We start from the raw sequence: 22946 nt of genomic DNA, 5'->3' as shown, positions 1-22946 counted from the left end.
GGTTAATGGAGGGATTTACAATTTTATTTCAAAACATCATAAAAAAGAATAATGTCCTCACAATGATAGTATCGCACCAAATAAAACTACAAAAAACAAAATGTCTTGCCCGTGTTGATGTATTTAAGATAAGGTAAGATAAGATGTACCTTAATTTAGCCTCCGTAGAGGAAAATTCACAAATGACACAGCAGCACAAGAAAGTGTATCAGATAGATCCTCCTGCAGAGCCGGAGAACGGTTCCAGATGTACACAGGCAAGAGTCATGGAACCACAGTTTAGGTCTGTGCATGCACCACCAGTTTGGTTCTGCTGGTTTTCCAGGTATGCATATGTATACTCTATATATATCACATTTTATTCTCTTTTATAAAATGTTTGTGGATATAGATTTTTTTATCAATATAAACATTTATTAAGTTTATACATCCATATCCCTACATAAGACATTAATCAGCTGTATGCCTGTACACATGCGAATACAAATATACAGACACTGATATCTATATCTATAGTTATGTAAATATTCAAGAGACCTATTTCTTTGTCATGAAAAGACACATTTCCCTATCGATTTTTTTAGATGTAGGCCAATCGTAGTTGTAGCTACGCAAATGTAGTTTGAGGGAGATAGAACCATCAACACGTAAGTTACAGCGATTTTGTGTTTCACGGCGAGTTGATGAACTTCAATGCCACGCCATTAATATGGCTTTTGACGAAAAGTCACAGTAATCTTAAGTCTTCATTATCAATGTCTTGAGACCCATTTGATACAGTTTGACATGGTTGAGGTCAGTCAATGAGGAGGAATACATCCAAGTGTAAGACAAGAAAAGAACAAGACATTTCCTGTTGCCACCAGTGGGCGCTGTGATTTAAAGTCATAATTTCTGTGTATATGTCATCAGACCGGGACTCTTGTCTTACATGTCTAGTTTGGACTCGATTGGACCATGTATGTCAGAGATACAGAAACTTGTGGTTTGATGGTGTTTAATCAAACTTTGACACCACGCCACAGTCACACGGTGTGACGAAAAATACATCTCTAAGTCAGTTTTTATCTCCATCTCGTTGTGATGATACTCATCTTAATTTGAAGATGATCTGAAGAAAGCCCTGGGACAAGTACTCCAAAGTAAAAATGTGGAATATGGCCAAAATGGCCACTAAATTGAAAATGGCTGGCTTCCTGTTGCGTTTCTCACAATACCCCTCAAGACTTTTTTTTATGACTGGTCACGATACACCTGTGTTCCGATTTTGGTGAAGATCGGTCAAGGGGAAACCTAGGGGCCAAACCTATTTCAAATTACTCCAGAATACGTACATTTTCACCACTTTCTAATTTCCTGCCAATTCAGGTTCGTCACAATAATAATAATAAGAATCCTTACAATTTCAATAGGGCCTCTCACCATTCGGTGCTCGGGGCCCTAATTAGTATTTGAAATATGAAACTGTTGCATTGACTCACATTAAAAAGAGCAATTGCATTTCACGGTGCATTTTGGTTATTATTTTAGCAGGTTTGTGTGAATGTTTGTCATTGAGGAAACCGATTGCCCGATACACAAAATGACAATGAATAAAATCCAAAAACCAAGCATTCTTGATATGCTTTTATTCCATCAGTGCAAATATCACGATACAGATTAAAACACATGCTTTCAATAAAACAAGGGTAAAAAAAAAGGCAGAATGGAAGGCACTACAGCCAGTTGAATCCCTTTGTCATGAAATGCCTTTTAGATGTTCCACAAGGATTGAAGATATTACAGTTCTCTCCTGAGCTTCCCTGAGACCAACAAACAAGTTACTGCACCTGACAGACAAATACAAATATCAACCTCTCGCTTGGGAATTCCCTTTGAATTTTCGAGTAAAATGTTACATCCTTTTATGATTCGTCACAGTGTGTGCCAATCCATTGATTGCATTGATTCCAAGTTTGTGTCGGCAGTTACAGCTTGAATTAAAACATCGATTGGCAGCGATTGTGCAAAAGTGAAAACAAAAGGCAGTAGACTGCATGCATTAATACTAAAAAAAAATCAACCATAAAAAAAGAAGCGTTGGTGTCCCTAATACCAACTCTAACCAAATATAGCTTTCACAGCATGATATAGAACTTTGTCTTGTCTTTTGTCTTTTACATGTTATTCCCAGAAACCAGAGCTTCCCAGAAAAAGCGGAGCCTGGGATTATAAAAAACAAAAACTATATTTCAGGCTTCGATCGGTCAAGACAGAACTTCCAATAAAATAATTTTGATCCTCTAATGTCAACATTTAAATATGCGACACTTGACTTAAGAATAACCAGGCTTAAAAGTCTTAAAACAATCTTAAATATTTTTGGGTTTTGCAATGATTTTTCACTTTGATATTTTCATCGTCATAATGACTTTTGGCATTAAATCTAAAATCCACGTATTTTCATTTAAAAGGTTTAGCAGTTTTATGCACTATAGTTCTTGACACCTGCTTGTTGGATTAGGGAAATGTGACATTTTGCTGCATGATGTCATCTAATGTGAAGTTAAAAACAGATCAAGAAAGTTGTGCTACTGAGATCCCTCTTCAGGACCCAAACTCCTCCCGTCCTGACTCTATTGCGTCTACAGTTTGGGGATTGGTTTGGCTGCCACTGCGATGCTCTCGATGGCGCACTCGTCACTTCCGCGGCGGATTCGGAAGTAGCCGTCCTCGCCCCAGCCAGTGCTCCAGCTGTTCTTCACAATCCAGAACTTCTGCCCGGTCTTGTGGCAGCGGCCGTATCCCACCAACAGCACGGCGTGGTTGGTCAGCTCGAAGGGGTTGAAGGGGTCTGAGAGGCCTGTGTGGTGGTAGATGCCCTCCTTGTAGTTCATGAAGTCAGAGTAGACCTGAGAAAGAAACCACAATTTACTACACAATTTACTTTTTTTTAATTCAGTTTTTTTAGTTTGCATTAAGGTCTGCGGAGATGGAAAGGATTAAGTACATACTATTTTTCGAAAACAACTACAATTACTACCTCATGGTTGAATGCCTGTAACAATCAGTCAAGTGCCAGATCAAATTACAACAGCACTCAGTAGAGCCCAACGCATAGAGAGCAGGCCTCTAAATATGCCAGATGTTATTCCCTGGCAAATCAATGCTGAAAAATATGCAGTAGTTTTGGGGTCATATTGTTCACAAACAGCCACCAACCAATGCATGGACAGGACTGACAACATGACCTCCTTGGTGGAGGAATTGATCATTCTCTCCACACCTGCACTTGAGTTTATTGCTAAGTACAAGGCCATTAAAGCATTCTTCACAAACATTGTGATGTCAAAGTGAAGATCCTATCCTATTAGATATGTGTTAAATTGCATCATAATTAGCTTATAAACTCTTGATTTATGGCCAAAAACCATTAGTTATGTCACAACGACCTTCACTTTTGACTACCAAAATTGGATCAGTTCATTATTGAGTTGATATGAAAATGTTTGCCAAATTTCAAGACATTTCCGCAATGCGTCTCTGAAATATCACATTTATGAGACTAGAACACTGACATATGGCATGTGCTTAGGAGAAAGTGTTTCACCTCAAAGGCCACGGCCATGGGTCCATTCTTGACCAGGTCCAACATCATGGCCATCTCACTGCAGCCGCCATAAAACCCACCAACGTAGTTGTACTCTGCCGCGTAAACACGGACGCAGTTTTTAGGAACGCCACACGGAGTGTCCTTTCCAGCGTACGGAAAGCAGGACTCGTCCACCAGGCCGAAATCCTGAACGTACTTCCCGATCAGGTATGGGAACCCACCGTCACACCCTAAAAAAGATGAGATCAACGTTAGATGTGGTTGGTAATATTTTCAGAGGTTGTCATTACGTTCTCATAGGGTGAAATATCTTAATAATATTAATAATAATAATGATAATAGCTTGAATTTATAAAGCGCTTTTCAAGAGACCCGAGGACGCTTTACATGCGTCAGTGGGTGCAAAAAGAGAAAGGAAAATTAAATTATGAGGCCAAAGATGGAAAAAGTAAAGTAGGCTTCAGGGCTCTTCACAATAATGAGAGTGAAAATGCTCTAAATCTAAACCTCGATCAATGAATTGTTCCCCCTCCATAGACATATTAACGGTCCAACAAAAGACCCAGATGGTTTCTTACGCTGTTGGCTGTATGTAGTTGCTTTTAAATTTCATGATACAAATACGTGTTAGCTTGCTAGCTGGGAGATTGTCAGCATGCCCACAGTCGGTGAGTCAGACATGAAACACTTGACTTTCTAAGACTACCCTTTATGATTAGGGAAGAAGGCAGTTCACCGGATTCTACATACGTCACAGCCTCATTTAAATTGATAACTGCTGCTCAGTTCATATCAAACAGCATTTGGGAACTGAGGAGTGAACAGCAGGTTGTTTTTGTACTGTTTCTGGAGCAGCCTGCAGGGTGTGTGTCACACAGGTTTTCTTTTGTTTTGTTTTAAAAAGGGGGGGATTGTGTGCCCAAGAAACACATGACAGACGGACACATTGAAAGCTATTGCACCTGAGTTAAACACACTATATTCCAAATGATAGTTGGTTAACATGTTCAGCCTACTATCAAATTATATTAGCACATCAATAAAACGACCTTGTGAAGATTGTACTCGTTTTATTACAAACAAGATTTATTGTCTTGTGCTGCTGTATTAGACTGCATTATATAGGTAAAGGTTTGCCCTTTTCTTTACGAGCTTCTGTTGAGTTAATTGCCTGTATTAAAAGCAACATGTATTGTAGCAGTGCTGTATGGGACAAAGTAATGCACATCTCATATGTTCTTGTTAGCTTACCCACTTCCTGTTTTTAAATAAAACTGTTTTACGTACAGCTAATCCAACCGACATTTTATTCAAATATTAATATCAATGCTTTGTCAGTGTGTATGTCGCTAGCAGAGAGGTTGTTGTCTGGATTATGTGTGGGCGGCTGTGGCTGAGGGGTAGAGTGGTCGTCCTCCAACCTGAAGGTCGGCAGTTCGATCCCCAGTCTGACCCATCTGCATGCCGGAGTGTCCTTGGGCAAGATGCTGAACCCCGAATGGCCCCCCCATAGAATAACTAAGTGCTGCAAATAGATGCACTGTATGAATGTGTGTGTGAATGGGTGAATGTAGAACTGTACTGTAAAGTGCTTTGAGTGGTCATCAAGACTAGAAAAGCGCTATATAAATACAAAACCATTTACCATTTACCATTATGAAAACAGTGACAGGCTGGAAGTGGAATGGGAGAAAAATGCCGTCTCAACCAGGCGCCCACTGGTAGACTCATACCCACAGACAACATCCGGTGAGTCAGACATGAACCACTAGACTTTCTAAAGTCATGATTAAACGGGAAGGCAGTTATGAAATTTCTTCATACATAACTGCCTCATTTAATTTCTCTAACTGCTGCCAAGTTCATATCGGCAGCATTTGGCATTAGATGATTCAAATGAAGTGATATGAGTGTTATTTACCTTGAGAGTATTTAGAGCAGGAGACCACTTGCTGCGGACTGAGGATGGTGGTCTCACTGTTGTTGGTGAGGATTCGGATGCGAGCCTCTAACATCCCCATGGAGGCGAAGGAGTAGCAGCTGCCACATGATCCTGCAACAAAACGGAGAGATTTACATTGTATCACAACTTTGCAACACAACAGCGCTGGAATAAACCCAACTAATGCTGGGTTTGGATTTTATCGACAAGAAATCAAATCTCTGAGGCTGTAACTCGTGGAGTTGTACTAGATTGCATCATATTATGAAGTGTTTCAAATATGCTGGTGGGATTTGCAGCGTGGTTCAGTTTTTATCTGGGTCCCTGACCTTATTAAGAGTAATAGGGTATAACAACAATTAATATAAGGGAAATATCTGTGCTAGTAGGACAAATTAAAAAAACTAAAACCCAAACCCAATCGTCATGTGTTTGAACGCTGGGAGGAAGCAGGAGTAGCCAGAAACCCACACAAACACTGGGAAAATGGGCAAACTCCACACAGGAAGAACCCCAGTTCTGTTTTGAAAGTAACAGACATCTACACCTGCATCATCCCTTTAAATTCAGCACTGAAAAGACCCACTTATCCTCAATTTCACAGATGTTTGTGAAGTGAAATGGAACCAAAGAAATTCACCTGATTGTAAGGAGTGCAGAAAATAAGAGTACAGTGGCTTAGAGGGCTTCTATTGAGACACTTCAGCTCTCTCCAGATCCTTAAACCCGGCACTGCAGAGGCCCTCTCAGACACTCACACTGCTCAGCACACATAATCTCTCCACTCACACACTAGGCTCTGCAGAAACACAGGAGCAGAGCAGAAAGCAGAGCAACGCCTGCCCGGAGGGAAGCCAAGTAGCTGGCGAGATGCTGCTCCGACAGTCTCTGCCTTTACAGACAAATGTGAGAGGAGAAAGATTTCGCTTCGTCTGATTCTATAAGTCTTCTCATTTGTACCGTTTCTGAATTTTTCATCGTGTGTCCAAAAGTAAAATACAGTTTTAAGATTTCTGTTGGACAGTCTTTGAACATTACCTTGGTTTCGCACGGGGCTGATGAAGTTCACACCGCCAACGTTTCTCCAATCAAAGCGCTCAGGAAGAGCTGCAGCCATCTTGGCAACACCAGCTCTGACAGGCATGGGGCGAACACGCCTAGGGATAAAAGTGATTAAAAAAAGAATCGCATTTGAGCACGAGGACTTTTTACGTCAGACATTTTGCAAAAGATAGTTTCACAGAAAACCTTATAAAATCGAATTCTCTAGTTGTAACATTAGTAACATTAATCCATTAGCCCTGGTGTTCTGTGAGTATTTGAACTCGTGAGCTTTATTTTGATCTTCCTCAAAGTATTGTATTTTTTTTGCACAGAATGAGCAGTGATGCAAAAAATTGCAATTGAACCAACACAAATTCTATTATAAGATATGAGGGGACATATTATAGTTTTTTATTAGTATTGAAAAAGCCACAGAAAAGCAGTTTCTCACACCTTCAAACCAAATCACCAGGAAGGAGCCAAGCATGAGGCTTTGAGATAATAGTAATTTTAGAAACACAAATGACTCATTTGTATAGTTAATCCTTCATGACACATGAGAGGCTTCAGGGCAAGTAAATACTCACATGGGGACATGGGAGGCGGGTCCCCCAGCTCTGCGTTGCAGTTCCTGAAGAGTGAACGTCTCGTGCTCCGGGTAGGCCACAGCCTTCCAAGAACTCTGAACTGAATTGATGGAATCAATGAAGTCCATGTTGTTTTTGTACGGCTTCTGGAGCAGCCTGCAGGGTGCATGTCACACGTGAGGGGGATTGTGTGCCCAACAACAAACTGATAAAAAGGACACATTGCAAGCAGTTGCTGCTGAGTTTGACACAGTGTATTCCAGATTTTGGTTGTTTAACATGTACAGCCTTGACAAAATACACACAACAGCGATTTTTATAACCCTATTCAGTTGCTACACAATGAAAAAAACCTGTGAATGTTTTTATTGTTGGAACATTTGTGGCCTTGTGTTACTGTGCTGCTGTTAAGTTGGACTGCATTATATAGCTGGAGGTTTTCATTTCCAACTCCTGTTTAAAAGGTCCAGTTTGCACGATTTAGGTGAAAGGGATCTATTTGCAGAAAATTGATAAAAAATAATCATACTGATGTTTTCATTAGTGTGCAATCATCTAAATTGTATGAATTTTGGTTTTCTTTAGCCTAGAATGAGCTCCATCAGGAGAGGGTCCTCGCTACGGAGGCCGCCATGATTTTATAGTAGCCCAGGATGGAAAAACTGAAAATCTTTTGAGTATTTATGACTACTGAACGCTACCACAGGTTCTCTGTCGTGTTCGAAGGAGAGGGTGAGGTGAGGGGTATTCAGCTGCAACATGAAACTCCACCTCTAGACGTCATGAGATTCTACACACTGAACCTTTAAGCTCCTGACAGCTGGTAGAAGCCGGCCTTTCTGTGAGTCCCTTGCTCACTTCTGGCTATACTCTCTGCTTCAGCAGTGCATGTCTCCCTGGTTGAATACTCTTGTCATGCAGAGTGAGAGCATGGGCAGGCTGCACACATGCCGGCAGGTCACGTTCGCCAGTGAATGAGATAAAAAGTGTTTCAGAAACAACACACCAACCCTACCTTAAAGTTTAATGCCAGTACTACAACCAAAATGTGTTGCAGTAGTGCTGTTTGCGACAGTGTAATGCAAACGTCGTATGTTCTTGTTAGCTTTTCCCACAAAGTGAAACTGGCTTCCCTTTCTGCTGAACTAACATTTCATTCAGATATTAATATGCATCCTTATTAATATCTGCACCACAGTTCCACAACGTAAATGGTCTTTAAATAAGATTAAGTGAGGTCCTCTGTGCATTACAACTTCTGCGTGTCGACTTGGATAATAACGCTTTGCAAAGACATTTTCCATTTGTTCAAAGTGATGTCATGAACAGCTTTATGAGGCAGTTTAAGGCTGTTGCCAAGTGCTGTAGATTGTTCCAGTTCAAACTGTATCTAAATCTAACTCAAAGTTCATAGGAAAGCTACTATAGTACAACTGCCAACACAATACATGTCCTTTTAATCCAGACTAAAAGACAAAACAGACCCACAATCATCACAGAGCAGCCAAGAGATGACAAGCAGCTGCTGCCTAGACCAGCTGCTGCCATTTTAAATCCACTTATTTTAACACCTGAGTAAATCACTTCCACTGGTGCAAAAAATGTCACAGAGTTTCATACTAGAAGAACATGTTCCCTTCGGCTTAATACAATGAAGTTTAAATGTTTCAGTGGTAATGTGAGCTCATCGTAAGTGAGTCAAAAACAGCATGATGCCGTCTGAAGTGTGAGGATGTGGAGACGTTCTGACTGTTCCTGGCTTGATGACTAATTTCAATGCTAACTATTGCTTGCAAGTATTGAGTCTTTTTCCAGCAGGGCATGGAACAGACAAATGCACTTAATGTTTATGAGGCGCATCTTAAGCCTGTGTACAAGAAACAAGGACATTTCACAGACATTTCAATTAAAAAATGTTGCTCCCAACAATGTCTAAATTTTGGGGTTAAATTTCTCTACTTTGCATTTTATTCATGTACCAAGCTATACATACCTGCTGCTGAAAAGTGGTTTATAATCTACACGGGGTGGCACTGGTTTCACCTTCTTTCCCACAAAACAAGCCCAGTTGTTTCCCAGGACATCATGGACCCACCCTGGCAGGGTCTGGTCACAGTAGCTGGTGACTGTAGGGCCCCCCTCAGAGTACTGAAGGTAAATGGACCGAAAACGATTAGATGCTCCAATATGCAAGTCAAAGCCAAAATATGAGAACAATAAACCAATACAGAAACAAAAATAGTTATTGATGGGTGCTGGATGAACACTTATTTGCATATCGTTTCGAAAAAGCTCCTGTGATAAGATTGCTTTGCCGTACTGAAGGCTCTTCCTCAGACTGACAAATATACAATTCAGGCATGTCGTTTCAAATCAAATCTTTAGCCTTTAAGATATACTCATATTACTCGATTAAGCAAAATAAAGTCCAGTGAATGGGGAAGTTGAAATAGACGAGGATAAACCACAAACACAGGTCTGAAGACAGATAAGCGATGACACTTCCCTTTGGTCAGTGTCATGTGAGTGAGGAGAAGTGACACATGAGTGGAAGATAAAATATGATTTTAGTGCATATTCACATTCAATATCTCCTAGAGTTCTCTTAGAGTTATCTTAGTACTCTTGGAGACGCGGTCATATCATGAGAGGAGAGAAAAGTGAGTGTTAGTGAAACTAAAACTTTAAATGTCACAACACAACTTCCTTCATTTGCAATCACTTAACCTTTGACTACATTAAGTAATCAATTGGGCTACTCAAGGAGGACGAGCTGTGCATGATGCAACTAATGTGACCTGCATAATGATTTTCAGTCATGAGCAGACAAGAGATGTCAAACAAACATGAAAAGATATCTCAGATTGATGAATTGAGTCGACTCATATTTTACCTTAAAGAAGGCGAACCATTTGTAGCCATTGATGACCACTTCAAATCCCTGGTTGTAGATGATGGTGAAGAAGCCGGTGTTCCCAAGTTCGTCCGTGGCAACAGACAGTTTCTCCAGGGTCACGGTCACAGAGCTCTCCCCTGTGGCTGAGGAAGAACACCAGAGAATACAAGTGAGTACATACAAACACATAAAGCTGTTACAAAGTGCAAGACAAAAACACTTATAGTGCAGCCTTTAACCTGAGTATAGTGTAATCTGTAACCAGAGTATAGTGTAGTCTGAAACCAGGGTATAGTGTAGTTTATAGTGCAGTCTGTAACCAGAGTATAGTGTAGTCTTAAACCAGGGTATAGTGTAGTCTATAGTGCAGTCTGTAACCAGAGTATAGTGTAGTCTGAAACCAGAGTATAGTGTAGTCCATAGTGCAGTCTGTAACCAGAGTATAGTGTAGTCTGAAACCAGAGTATAGTTCAGTCTGAAACCAGAGTATAGTGCAGTCTGAAACCAGAGTGTAGTTTAGTCTGAAACCAAAGTGTAGTTCAGTCTGTAACCAGAGTATAGTGCAGTCTGAAACCAGAGTATAGTTCAGTCTGAAGTCAGATTATAACTCAGTCTATAACCAGAGTACAATGCAGCCTGAAACCAGAGTATAGTTTAGTCTGAAACCAAGGTGTAGTTCAGTCTGAAACCAGACTCCAGTGCAGTCTGTCCCCAAAGGCATGAGAACAACCTGGATGTGTTTACCCTGAGCGGAGCAGTTGACGGTGTTGTCGTGTCCTCCTCTGGACACCTGGAACACCCAGGTCCCCAGCAGCTCCGGGTAGGTGCAATTGGCAGGTGTGTCTCCCCTGGAGCCTTCAGCCCAGAGCAGACACACACACACGAGCACTGCGCTCAGCCTCATCGTCTCACACACAGCTAGCTAGCTTACCTGCTAACACGCACACGAAGCTAAAGAGATGCGCAGCTAAACCTGCGTCTCCAAGTAAAACACTTTAAAGTAAAATGTCTCTGACTCGCCTGTGGGAACTGTTGCTGTCTCTTGCTTAACTTTGAACAAAGAGCCGCACTTCAAGATGAGTCGCTCAAAACAAAGAGTACCACGCGCATGCGCCCAGTTAGCTAACATTTTCGCTGGCTAGCTTAGGTCCACGCAGCATTAAGCAACTCTCTGGAAGTTTGTTATTATATGTTGTTCTTATATACATATATCTCATATATAATCTCATGTATTGTACACTCTTCTCTCGCTATGAGCGGCTTATTCACAGTCGGCTCAGTTGAGCTCTCCCGAGCAATCACGGACGCACAGGACACTGAACCATCTTGTTCCCATCGTCTCTCTCTGCTTTTTGGTTTTGGTTCCCTTCGTGTCATGTGACCTTGTCAGCTGAGAGTGAGAAGATAGATAGATATAGATAGATGCATAATGATATAGAAGTTACGCATGCGCAGTAGCTGAAGGGAAAGATAAGGAGCAGATGATTGGAACATTATAAAAATACTTTTATTTCAAACCATAACTTGTCTTTGATAAATAAATAATAAGTGTCCTCCATTTATTTACCACAATATTATGGTTACTTCAATGATATTTTTCAATATTTTCAAAAAATGGTGAAAATAGATAAATAAACAATTAAATAAAAATATTGTAAGTGTATTAAGCATGCATCTCTATTTTAATGATTTAAACTGATATTTTAAATATATTAATGCTTAATGTTGCTGTGTCTTTTTTAACCTGTTTTTTTTACTTAGTTTTGGTCATATAACCTACTATCACTTACTTATAATAATAATAATTCCCACAAGAGATTCTACATTACTTTAAATCCAATTGTAATTCATCACATTATCTACATGCGTTTGTGTGACACTACATCTTTCAGTGATGAGATGAAATGATGAAGATAAATATGATTCTGAGATATAAATCCACTGCTCACAATAAGGTAAACAATCTAAGTGTGTATTACCTGGGGAGTAATGTTGGTGATTGAGAGAATCCGGTGGTGGATTTGGCCCATGTGAGCGTACTGGCAGTCTGATTTCACACAGACAGAAGGTCATTGTAAAGCAAAACATTAGACAATTGTAGTGTGTTATTAAATATATATTTGGACCGTGGTATTTTAACTTCTCACATCACTAATCAACCACTGAATTAAATGATTGCACATTGACTCAGCTTTGGTAAAGTTGGCTAAATCTAAAAGTTGTTTTGACAGGTTAGTTGGATTTTTCTTTTAAGTGTTCGGTCATGTACCAAATCTGAAACATGAACAGGGTCTGTCATGTCCTGTGTGATGAGCCAGAAAGACCAAACTTCTTCACATCAGTGGCAGCAAACTGCCCAAAGAGCTCATGATCAACCAGAGCTGATCTGAGTGTTCGAATGTACCGAGGCCCAATAAGTGAACCTCTCCATTACCTTCCATAAATACTGTACATATCCTTTTCTACTCTTTGAGTCTGTTTACTTTTTGTTTGTCACATTGTATACACAATGTCGCTGTTCTCTAATAATCCCTGTGGGAGGAATTTTATGTCCACTTCCTTCCTTAGGGAGGCCAGGGTGTTAAGTGTCCCTTTGTATGTGTGTGTGATTGCATCTTGATAGGTGTGTTGTTAAAGGGGTTAAATCACTTTTTTTAGCCAGCGGTCTCTTAAGATAAGTGCTGGAGGATTTAATCACCATAGCAACCATGACATGGACTGACTCATCTCCTTGACAGACCATAATAAGCACTCATCTGAAGAAGGGACTGAAGATGTATTAGTCATGCGGTCTCATTAGTGCTATTACACCGTGTTTGTGTGGAAGTGAGTGCATGTGTGCATTAGTGTGAGCACGTGTTACTGCGTTTTATGTCTGTAAGCATGCATGTGTGTGTGCACATGCAATTACCCAAACTGGAGGAGCAGAGAGCAGAGATGGAGGAATGATGTTATGAATGTTAACAGCCTGAACCGACAGATCTCCACTAAGAGTGACTCATTGAAACTTGTGTTTCCATCTTGATATTGTTTTCACTTCCACTGGCAGGAAATTAAAACTGAAGTGACCTTCGGTTCTGTTACACTGGCAGCCAAAGATTTGTTCCCATCTCGGTTCCCTCGCTCCCTGCCACAGGTTTCTCTTCTTTTGTCCGGTGCATTTGGTTTCTCTCCTTCTTTCTCTCTGTCAGTTGTTCCCTTGCCATCGGCCTCCATATTCCAGACCTGTGTTGTTTCATTTGTTGCACGTTTCCTATGCACCAGGGAGCACTTATCTAAATCCTTGTACATGTTAAAAAAAAAGCTTGATTAATTAATTTTCCATTTCATTCATTAAATGTTATGTATTCAAAATCATCCAACTCAGTTTCCTAAAGCTTGCTGTGGCTTTTTTTAATGTCTTGTTGTCTCCAAAAACAGCTCAAAGCCCAGAGTTATTAACTTTGCCACGATGTAATAAAGACAATCTATACCTGTGAAAACTACTCTCTGACTAAAACAACATATTTGGCAACATCACCTGATTTATAGGTGCACTCCACTGCTTAAACAATTAGCTCAACAGTTTTACCGCTGCTGCCTTTTTTCTGTGCTTTGTTACTGAAATTAATCATCCCTAAAAAAGGAAGCAAGAGAAGCATTTCATTAGGTTGGGGATGTGGGTGGAGCCACTCCATCACGCAGTGGGGTTGTCCACTCCAGCCTTGTGGTATTCATGTTACACCCTTCACATGTAAATGAAGTCCTCTGAAGTGGCTTCATGGTCAGTTACCCTTTAGCCATACAGCCGTTTATACACCTACACACAAACAGAAGCGAGCGCTGTACAATGACACGTTTTCACCTTCCTCACACATATGCTGGTGCCCACACATGCCATGCATATGCAAGCGGCAGATGTATATGTCCATGCACGCGCATGCAGAGCCTGACACCCACTGTTAACCTCATGCTGCCTTGACACCCCTTGCCCACGCAGACTGTACATACAGAGGCTGACACAGTGAACCTACAGCTATCTGTTAGCATAGGAAGAAACACTGTGTATGATGGTGGTCAAGCGCTGACAATCAATGTTGTATTATGTAGCTTTTATATTAGATACTCTATTTGATTTTACTCTCATTGTTTTTGCTCATGGCACAGTTCAAATCTGAGCACATGCAACTACAGGAGAGAAAATTTGAGTCATTTTGAGTGACTGCTATAACATGATATCTAACATCTGAGTGTGTGTGTTTCTTTGCATGTCAGGTGGTAGATATACACACACACAGTACATACATAAAGATGGATGACACTACTCCACTTCCTCTTAATTTCCAGAAATGAAGCCAAAATATCGTGGATACAAATTCTGCCATCTTACACTAATGATGTAAATGACTTTCTCTTTGGTCCATGTCCCAGCCACTAACACGGCACCAGGGCCCGATCTAGATGGTTTGACGTTAAGCCATCATGTCGTCCATCATTGTAAACAGTCTTTGGCTGAAGCTGTATTGACAAATTATAACATTATAATATATCAGCTATTGTGTTATGATACACAATGTAAATATCATACTAAACAATGATACAAGCTCTTTATGATATTCTATGAATTGTCCCACAACAATCAGCCATTAAAAGAAGTTGTTCAAACCTGCAGAGGTGACTGTGCTTGTACTTGAATGAATCCACCAGTGACGCAGCAGAACTGATGAATGTGATATTGGATTTATTACATGAGCATATCTCCACTCTAACGACTAACCAATTTCTACACAATTGTTTTTCCTTCCTTATTGTATTCCTCCCATGACATTTTCATTATTTCCAATCTTTTTAGCAGCAGGTCATGTGCAACAATTTGGAGATATCTGTGTCGAGAGATGAAGAAAGAAAGGATGATGAAGCCGAGCAAAATAGAGAGAGAAAAAAGGGTAAATGAATTGGGGGTGCGAGAGGAGATAGGCGGAGAGAATAAAGGAGAAGGGTAATTTCATTGTATTGACCTGTGCGCCTTCGGTTAAACGGATGAAATGTTTTTCTGGGAACCATTCATCAGCTGTTGTCACTGCGTCATGGCTGCCATGTTCCTGTGACAAGGAAGGAGATGGAAGAGGGAGCAGATATTACAGGAGCTGACAAGGTCCTGTCGAGCAGCTTCTGCTGAGTGGATTCAACTTCATGTTGTGCTCTAAAACTGGGGGTTTGTCCAGCTACTGCATGCTCTAAAAATCATGGAGACCAGAATAAAGACCACACCTGCACAACATGGTGGCGCAGTGGTGAGTGCGTCCCCATGTCTCTGGGGGTCCAACGACATAGATGAGTTTTTGTCTCTGTAAATATCTTTTTGGAATGGAACCTCGTCCAATGTCAGCTGTGACTGGCTCCGGCTCCGTCAAAGAAGAACCGGTATAGATTATGGATGGGTAGTTCGAGACCTAAACATTATAAGGTTTATGTATCTGTGAAGATCCTCAGTCATCCGGGTCATGGTATCTTCAGGAGTTATACATTGGCAAATGGACTTGTTTCTGTTTCTTGAATATGTTTACATCAATATCCAGCATTGATTTCACCTTTTAGGAATGAAATAATTAAATGTAGCAACGCTTGCGAGCTAGTTCACTCCACTTGAGCTTTGCTGCTCTAATCACACTCACTCTCCACGCGCCTCATAATACACACCCTCTCAATTTGGCAGTCTATTAAAGCTGCAAAGTTTTCTCATCACTCCCTTCAATGCCTCTGCTGCCCTGCGTCAGTGATGCTGCCTGTCAAATCTGCCCCTCCACCCACCCAGCATGCACCATTACGCACTGACAGGGGGGGGGGGGGGGGTAAAGATATTTGCTCATCACTGCCCATTATTGGTGATGTGATGGAGTCGGAGCATAGAGGCAAAACTCTAACTAGGTTCTTCTGCTGCAATAAACATTCCAAACGTGGAATGAACTACACTCTGTGGTAGATTTGTAAATATTTATACATACAAGTTTGTATGAATTACTTGAGAAGATGTTTTTAAGTTAAGAACAAAAGTCTGTCTGGCAAAGGTAAAGATGGATTGATGACATATACATACACCTTATATTAAAATAGTTGCCATTTATCAATGATTTACAACAAAGACAGAAAAGACAAGGAGATCATAGTGTTTTTTAATAATGATTTCAACAATGATTGAAATGTACTTTGTAGTACACTTACACAATGATGTATCAATGGATTAACACATGTTTCCCCCCACAGCCCTGCTGTCTGGTGGTCACACTGACCAGAGGCTCCTGGAAACATCGAGCTAACATCCCAGTGAGAAAGAAAACATGAAGAGAACCGTGTCATGGTGAAGAGCTGTAAGTTTAGAGCTGATGAAAACCTTGTGACTGTTCATTTCGGATTTTTAGTCATCTGACCTATCTCTTTCTTAGTGGTGTTGTCTGGAAATATCACGTGACCGTGCCAAAGTGCACAGTGTTTCTGCAGAGAGGAGGAGTGCTCAGCAAAGGATTGAACTCATGCGTTTCCCTTAACAAGTACGTACTTACAACACAAGAGCTACCTCATGCCTGTCGAACTTTAAGTAGTGCTCACTGTTTTTTCCTTTTTGCACAAGTTTCCGGAAGCTTGCGGTTCTTCGCAGATCTTATTAATGCACCTGCACTTCCTGCCGAGCGTCTCGCATTTGTTTCTCACTTCCTGCCACTTAAGCCACAAGGGAAGCAAGGGAAAAGCAAGTCTGAGATGCAGCGAAGCAGGAATTGGAGCAACGTAGTTTCCCCGAACAGGAGGCACACGATGACAGAACACAAACTATTTGAATCTACATTTTTGCATTTTCTTTTTGCCAGTCCTACTGCCAAGCACACACGGTCTGACTGGCCATGACTAAGAAAAAACAATTGTTATGTTAAAAGCACAGGGAGCATCTTATTACTTTCAGCTTACAGTTCCTGATCGGCCAGAGAAGTGCCCTTTGTGGGCATCACCCTGGGCCTATTTGGAGCGAGGAGATGAAGATTTATTAATTGGGAGATGAGAAGAACTCTGTTTGGCCCAAAATTGCTCTCGCTCTCACTGCCAGGTTTGTTGGGAGCCTCTGAAAGGCCTTTGAGCAAGGTCCCCGGTGTCGGCCACAAACAATTTGGATCCCAGCACAATTGGAAAGCAATTAAATTATATCAAACCTTTTTTAGTTTCTAATCACCAAGGCTGGCCTCAAGCTTATTTGATAGTAGTTGGTGGTCGAATCTGCCTGAATGAGACATCTACAACCTCCCACCCGCAGCTAAAAGTCACTTCAAAACATTAGATTTTCCAAACAGCGACAACCTTATATTCTCACATTTCACACTGTACAAAGCTGAGTAAAAATATTTAGTAGACAATCAAATATCCAAATATAAAATCACCTTCCATTATCACACTAATATGTAGCATCAAATTACATTCTACGGTTCTGAACGTCAGGAAAACAAAACAGCAAAGGCTTAAAAAATGAAAAGAAAAAGTCCGGTTTATTACAAAATAATTCAGGGTGGATAAACACTACAAAGCTTCCTTAAGAAAACGATATATTTAAGTAATCTTCATCATATTTATATGGCACTGTTAATCAGCTTATGAAAATATACATATATAATTTACATTTTTCACCACAGAGGATCCTATAGCTGAATCTTTTTTGTTGTGTTTATCCAACCCCACTAAAAAAATAAATGCAGCAGCATCTGAAATAAATAAATATAATAACAGAAAGTTGGCACTGAGTGGAGGAGCTTGTGCTAAGAACACACTGATAAAACACAGCTGGAGGATAACCGGGGATACGATGTGGTCGATAAGCCTAAATAAATGATTCATACATTTTAATTTGAGTAATGGTCATTTCCTGCCTGCACTATATAAATACTTCTAAATGATTAAAGAGAAATATATATATATATATATAAATCACATTCTACACCCTCTAATTATCTTTATGCAAACTCTTCATCATTTTCCATTTTATCATGAAGCCCAAAGTATCTGCTTTAATGAGCTGCGCGGAATGAAACTTTTGATTGGTCTGGGTTTGTAAAGAGATAAGAGCACAGCACAGGGACTTCATTTATATGCAGATGAGCTGCCTTCGTCGAAAAACGAGTGAAACAAACGCCACATGTGTTTACGAGCTTGTTAAACTTCACAACAACGGAATCTTGTTATAAAACGTGACCGTCTGAATTATCTCGAGTGAGCTGTGAGGATGTAAACTTCTATCGACGGCATTATTCATATCGCTAACGCTCTACTGTCAAACACTATACTGAGAGAACCTCATCTGAATTTAAAGCTGGGGTATTAATAATGTTTGTGGCCACAGCTGTGATTCAAACAGGATGATGTACATATGAGGAATATGTAAATACAAACAAGATTGGTTTCTTAGAGATCCATGGTCCCCTGCAGGGATAACTGTGTGTCATGTAGTGTAATATCACAGCTCAGTTTGGTTTCATTCTCTCACCAAATGAAACACGTTCATCTCAATATATTTCACAAACCATCAATACACAATACTGAACATTCTCCAACCAGCCCAATCTTTTTGGAAAACAGAAACATCCCACATTCACCTGCTTAATTATAAGTTAATAAGTGAATCCACTGCCCCATTAGGCAATCTCCTCTCTTACTTATGATCAATATAATACATAATCTATAACTTCTTATTACACAACACAATCTCCTCTGCACTATACGACCTATACTGACCTAAAACCTGTCGTTTTACTCTATTGGCTTAGGAAACCACCACATAATAAAACAACACATGCCCTTTACTCGGTTATAAAAAAAACAAAACATTCAAATAAGCAGCTTTGGACGCAACTTACAAAAATACTGTTGATGACTTTTAAGACATTTAGTCGTCACCCCCTGCAGGCCTGGGGTTTCATTCAGGCGAGGGAATTCCTTCAAAGTCCCTGCAGGAAGGTTCATTCTCAGGGACAGTGATATGTGCTGTATCTCGTGATGAGGAGGGCGCCGCCATTTAAGTCTAAATGCCCTTAGCATCTCCTGAAAATATCAATGGATTGATACGTATACTGGTTTACATTAATTATCCTAAATCTTAAATAATATAATTTACTCCGAGGGGGTTGACCTCAGCAGAGTGACGGATGCGAAGACTATGAATTCAGCTCAAGAGACGGGCATCTTCAGGATTTTATCGATACCGACATTCTTCCCTTTCTGATTTGTGTGGAAGAAAAAGACGACAGACCAGAATAGACATGACTGTGAATGGATTCCCTGGTTGGCAGGAAGAGGGAAGAAAGCTTGTTGGATTTCGGCCTTGACAAACTCAACCTCTCCAGATGTAATTAAAAATAAATCTAAACATCTTTTAATTTACTTATTTCATAAACCTTGTTTAAAAGGTTAGAAACTGCTAAGTCTGCCAAATGACACTCACAGAGGTTTGTTCATCATGATTTACTCTTATAATAATTAGACCCTTAGTGCAGGCAGTCACAAGAGACCGTTTGCTTTCTGCCCTGACAGCATATACACGACCATTTGTCAAAGTGGTGTTTACACAGTAAACATAGCTCTGTGTTTTGTGTCCAATAAAAAATATAATCAGGTGTGGTAGTGGCTCTGTCTCACTACAGATTAAACTCTGTTGATCCATGTTTCTAACCGTCTACAGAGAGCCTCAGCCTCAGCACAGATATTAGGAGGTGGGAGTAGACAGTGATGTTTTCCTCCAGATCATCACAGCAGGGTGGCTACATCAAGAGAACATTTTCACAGGAGCCCGACACACCACCATTATAGTGACCGGTTAAAGTCTAAACTATTCATATTCTCATTCAGAAGGTTTAAAATAAATGACCTTGGGTTCCTGCGATCAGCAGATAAACAAATCTGGATTAAAAGTATTTTTCCAGTGCAGGGATTATCAATCCAATTCTTTAGAGTGCATTTACAGAGCTAAGGGAGCAGACAGCGTTTTGGGTGGACATCATCTGGAGATCATCTTCCTGGCGATCATACGATTTTACTCATCATCATAATAATCATAATCGTCATCATGTTGTGGCTGGAGTATGAAGGGAAGCAGAGATCACCCCCGATTCCTACAAGTGGTACCTCTCTGTGATCCTTGAGGTAGGGCTGAAATGTGGAGCCATGCTTCTATAAAAATTATAATTTCCAAACAATGACAATTACACATAAAGGATGACAGATGTAATTAACACCCGCATCATCTTTGATGTAAATATTTTTTACGGTTCTCAAATGTAATAATTTGACAATTTTGGACAATTTTTACCTTCAATCATTCTAACCACTTGTTAATGACTATGTTCTTTAATGACTATATGCTGTTAATGGTGTGGTATATTAATTTGCGATGGTCCCAGATCTGAGCCTTTATAAAGAATAAGATCGCAATTGATGTAATACACTGATCCCGTCTTTTTCTGCAGAGGCAGCACACAACTGTCGAGGCTCTCACCCAAGGGGCTGAAAACAAACAGCAAAGCAAGCTCCCGGCACGTTAGAAACAATATCAGTGACAGCTGCACATAAACCGGCCCGTTCTCGGAAATGTCTCCACACCAACACTGGTTTGTGTTCGTGACCACCGTCCCCGCCCAGATTTAAATGAATAGATGTAGAGGTATTGACACAAACAAAACTTTTAAGATATTCTTGCAGATCATATAAAGTCTCTGTACATTTATCCAAGATGGTGATTGTGCGTTTATGCACAAGTTCCAAGTTCATAATCTTTACTTTAGGGTCCAGAGACCAACAAAATCGAGTTGGGCAGTACAATTCTTTACAAAAAATGCAAAATATAAACAATTAATGGCACACAAATCATCTCTTACTATCTTCCCTGCCTTCAGAAGATCGGACTGTTTAGATCAGAGAATCAAAAGGAGAAAACTGCAATACTATGGAATCACACCTTCGTGGCAATTCGAAGATAATAAATGTCTCCTTTTAAATATAGATTTAGAAAAAAAAAAACTCATCTACCCATATCCTTCTTTTTGTTGCCCACCAGTGATTACAGTATAATAAAGAACAACGTTGCTAATAATTTGAGCGACCCCTCCGATGTGCACCTTCTACGTATAAGGATAATATTGCTTTAACACTGGAAAATGTGGAATAATTATATGAAAATATCCAAAAACGATAGAAACAGTTTCACATTTACATTTTTTTTCTTTTTTTTATGAAACCATGTATTTACCCACAAGCTAGTAAACTAGACCCTCTCTTATCCCTTTGGCACAATGAATCATATTCATATCAATTATTATTATATCGTTGAATTACAAGACATTTGAATAGGAATGGTCACTCACACATTCAGAGTGGTAACACAGTTTCTGTAGTCGTAACACATATCGGTACTGTATGTTATAACACAGTTCAAAAACATATTTTTTTGTCCTTTTTTTCCGCCTGTAAATAAATGTACTTTCATCAGAAACAAAACAGAACTGTCTTCGCATGCCCTTATTATTTACAGAATCACTTTGTCTGAGTTTGTTCTTGCTGGCTACTGTAGAGCAGAAATACAACACTGAAAATGGACCAAAAATGGACAATAACACACAGGCAACATTTTGTCATTGTGATAGCAACAGTCTCATTAGCTTTGATTGAGTTCCATTTACCAATCCATGTCTTTGTTGCAGGTAATACTCCTCTTGTAAAAATGTCTAAAAAGTTGGTGTTGTGTATCACAACTTTCTAACTTTAGATTTCTGGTTTGGTTTGTTTTCCTCTGTGACTAGAGGCCAAGGTCCCATTTCTCAAAGCATCTTAGTGAATGCATTCATCGGCACATTTTATATCCCAGCACTGCTCTGAGTACTCTCAAATGCTGTTCAAGTGTTGGCACATATAAGTACAATATTTCATTCAAAGGCATATGTTTGTACCTAAAGCTTCAATGGTCGAGTAGTCAGTTGGAGGCTTTGTAGTGTTTTCAAGTTCAGGTCTGTTTACACCATCGGTTCCCAAACTTTTCAGCTTGTGCCCCGCAAAATCAAGGTGCCAGAGACCTGCAACCCCCGTTATGTCTGGAGTCAGATGAAGGATACAAAGGATGTGTATTTGAGCTAGTTATCAGAAGAAGAACAAATCTGTAACATGCATATCTCTGTATTTTGTACTTCTGCTACCAGCGTAGAACGCAACATGGATAATGAATTACAAGCGTTGCTGACCGTGTTGTCTTTACTCACAATTGCTGTGCAGTTAAATCCTGCATTTTACAATGATACAACTGTGTAGGAAACAAGCTATTATTCAAGCAATCTGCGAAAATTCCCGTGTCTGCATGCCTGGCTGGGCACACTGGCACGGGCATTCCCAGTGTATGCGAGTGGTCACGTGATATGTGCGTGCAGGCTTGTTAGAGTGGATGGCGATTAAAACTGATACGGATCGAAAAGGCTGTTTTCGAACTAAAACGCTGTCGTATGGATGTAGCCTCAGTGTCTCGTGGCCCAATTGGGGGCCCCTACCCCTAGTTTGGGAACCACTGATCTACACAGACATTGAATTTGAGCAACTGAATTTCAACTTTTAATCTAATAATCGACAGTGATTCTCTCCATATGTACCAAACCATGTCTCCTTTTGAAAAATGCAGTTACCATCTGGATTACATTGATTTCCAACATTTATCCCAATCCACAAAGTATTGGATTAGGATAAGCAATAGTTATATGTTTGGCAATACACTGATTGGCTTTCATGCTGAGAGTGACGAGAGGATCCACACCACTCTCATGTCTGTCCATTCAGTATGAAGCTACAGCCGGCGGCCAGTTAGCTTGGCATAAACACTGGAGACAAAATGAGCCTGGC

The 22946-nt window shown here is 40.2% G+C and overlaps 1 protein-coding gene across 1 annotated transcript; it reads right to left on the bottom strand.

Annotated features, from left to right (window-relative positions):
- Window positions 1–1611: 1611 nt before the first annotated feature.
- ctsc (cathepsin C) lies at window positions 1612–11147 on the bottom strand. The gene is made up of 8 exons (XM_053423026.1): window positions 10806–11147; window positions 10059–10204; window positions 9159–9313; window positions 7166–7321; window positions 6573–6691; window positions 5514–5645; window positions 3590–3822; window positions 1612–2891 (listed from the first exon to the last, which is right to left on the bottom strand). Exons 1-8 carry the CDS (start codon window positions 10963–10965, stop codon window positions 2625–2627), a joined length of 1368 nt encoding a protein of 455 aa, XP_053279001.1. The 5' UTR covers window positions 10966–11147; the 3' UTR covers window positions 1612–2624.
- Window positions 11148–22946: the final 11799 nt, after the last annotated feature.

This window comes from Pleuronectes platessa, chromosome 5, assembly GCF_947347685.1.
Source record: "Pleuronectes platessa chromosome 5, fPlePla1.1, whole genome shotgun sequence".
In the NCBI taxonomy this organism is placed as follows: domain Eukaryota; kingdom Metazoa; phylum Chordata; class Actinopteri; order Pleuronectiformes; family Pleuronectidae; genus Pleuronectes; species Pleuronectes platessa.
This window is presented reverse-complemented; position numbering and strand designations above follow the sequence as displayed.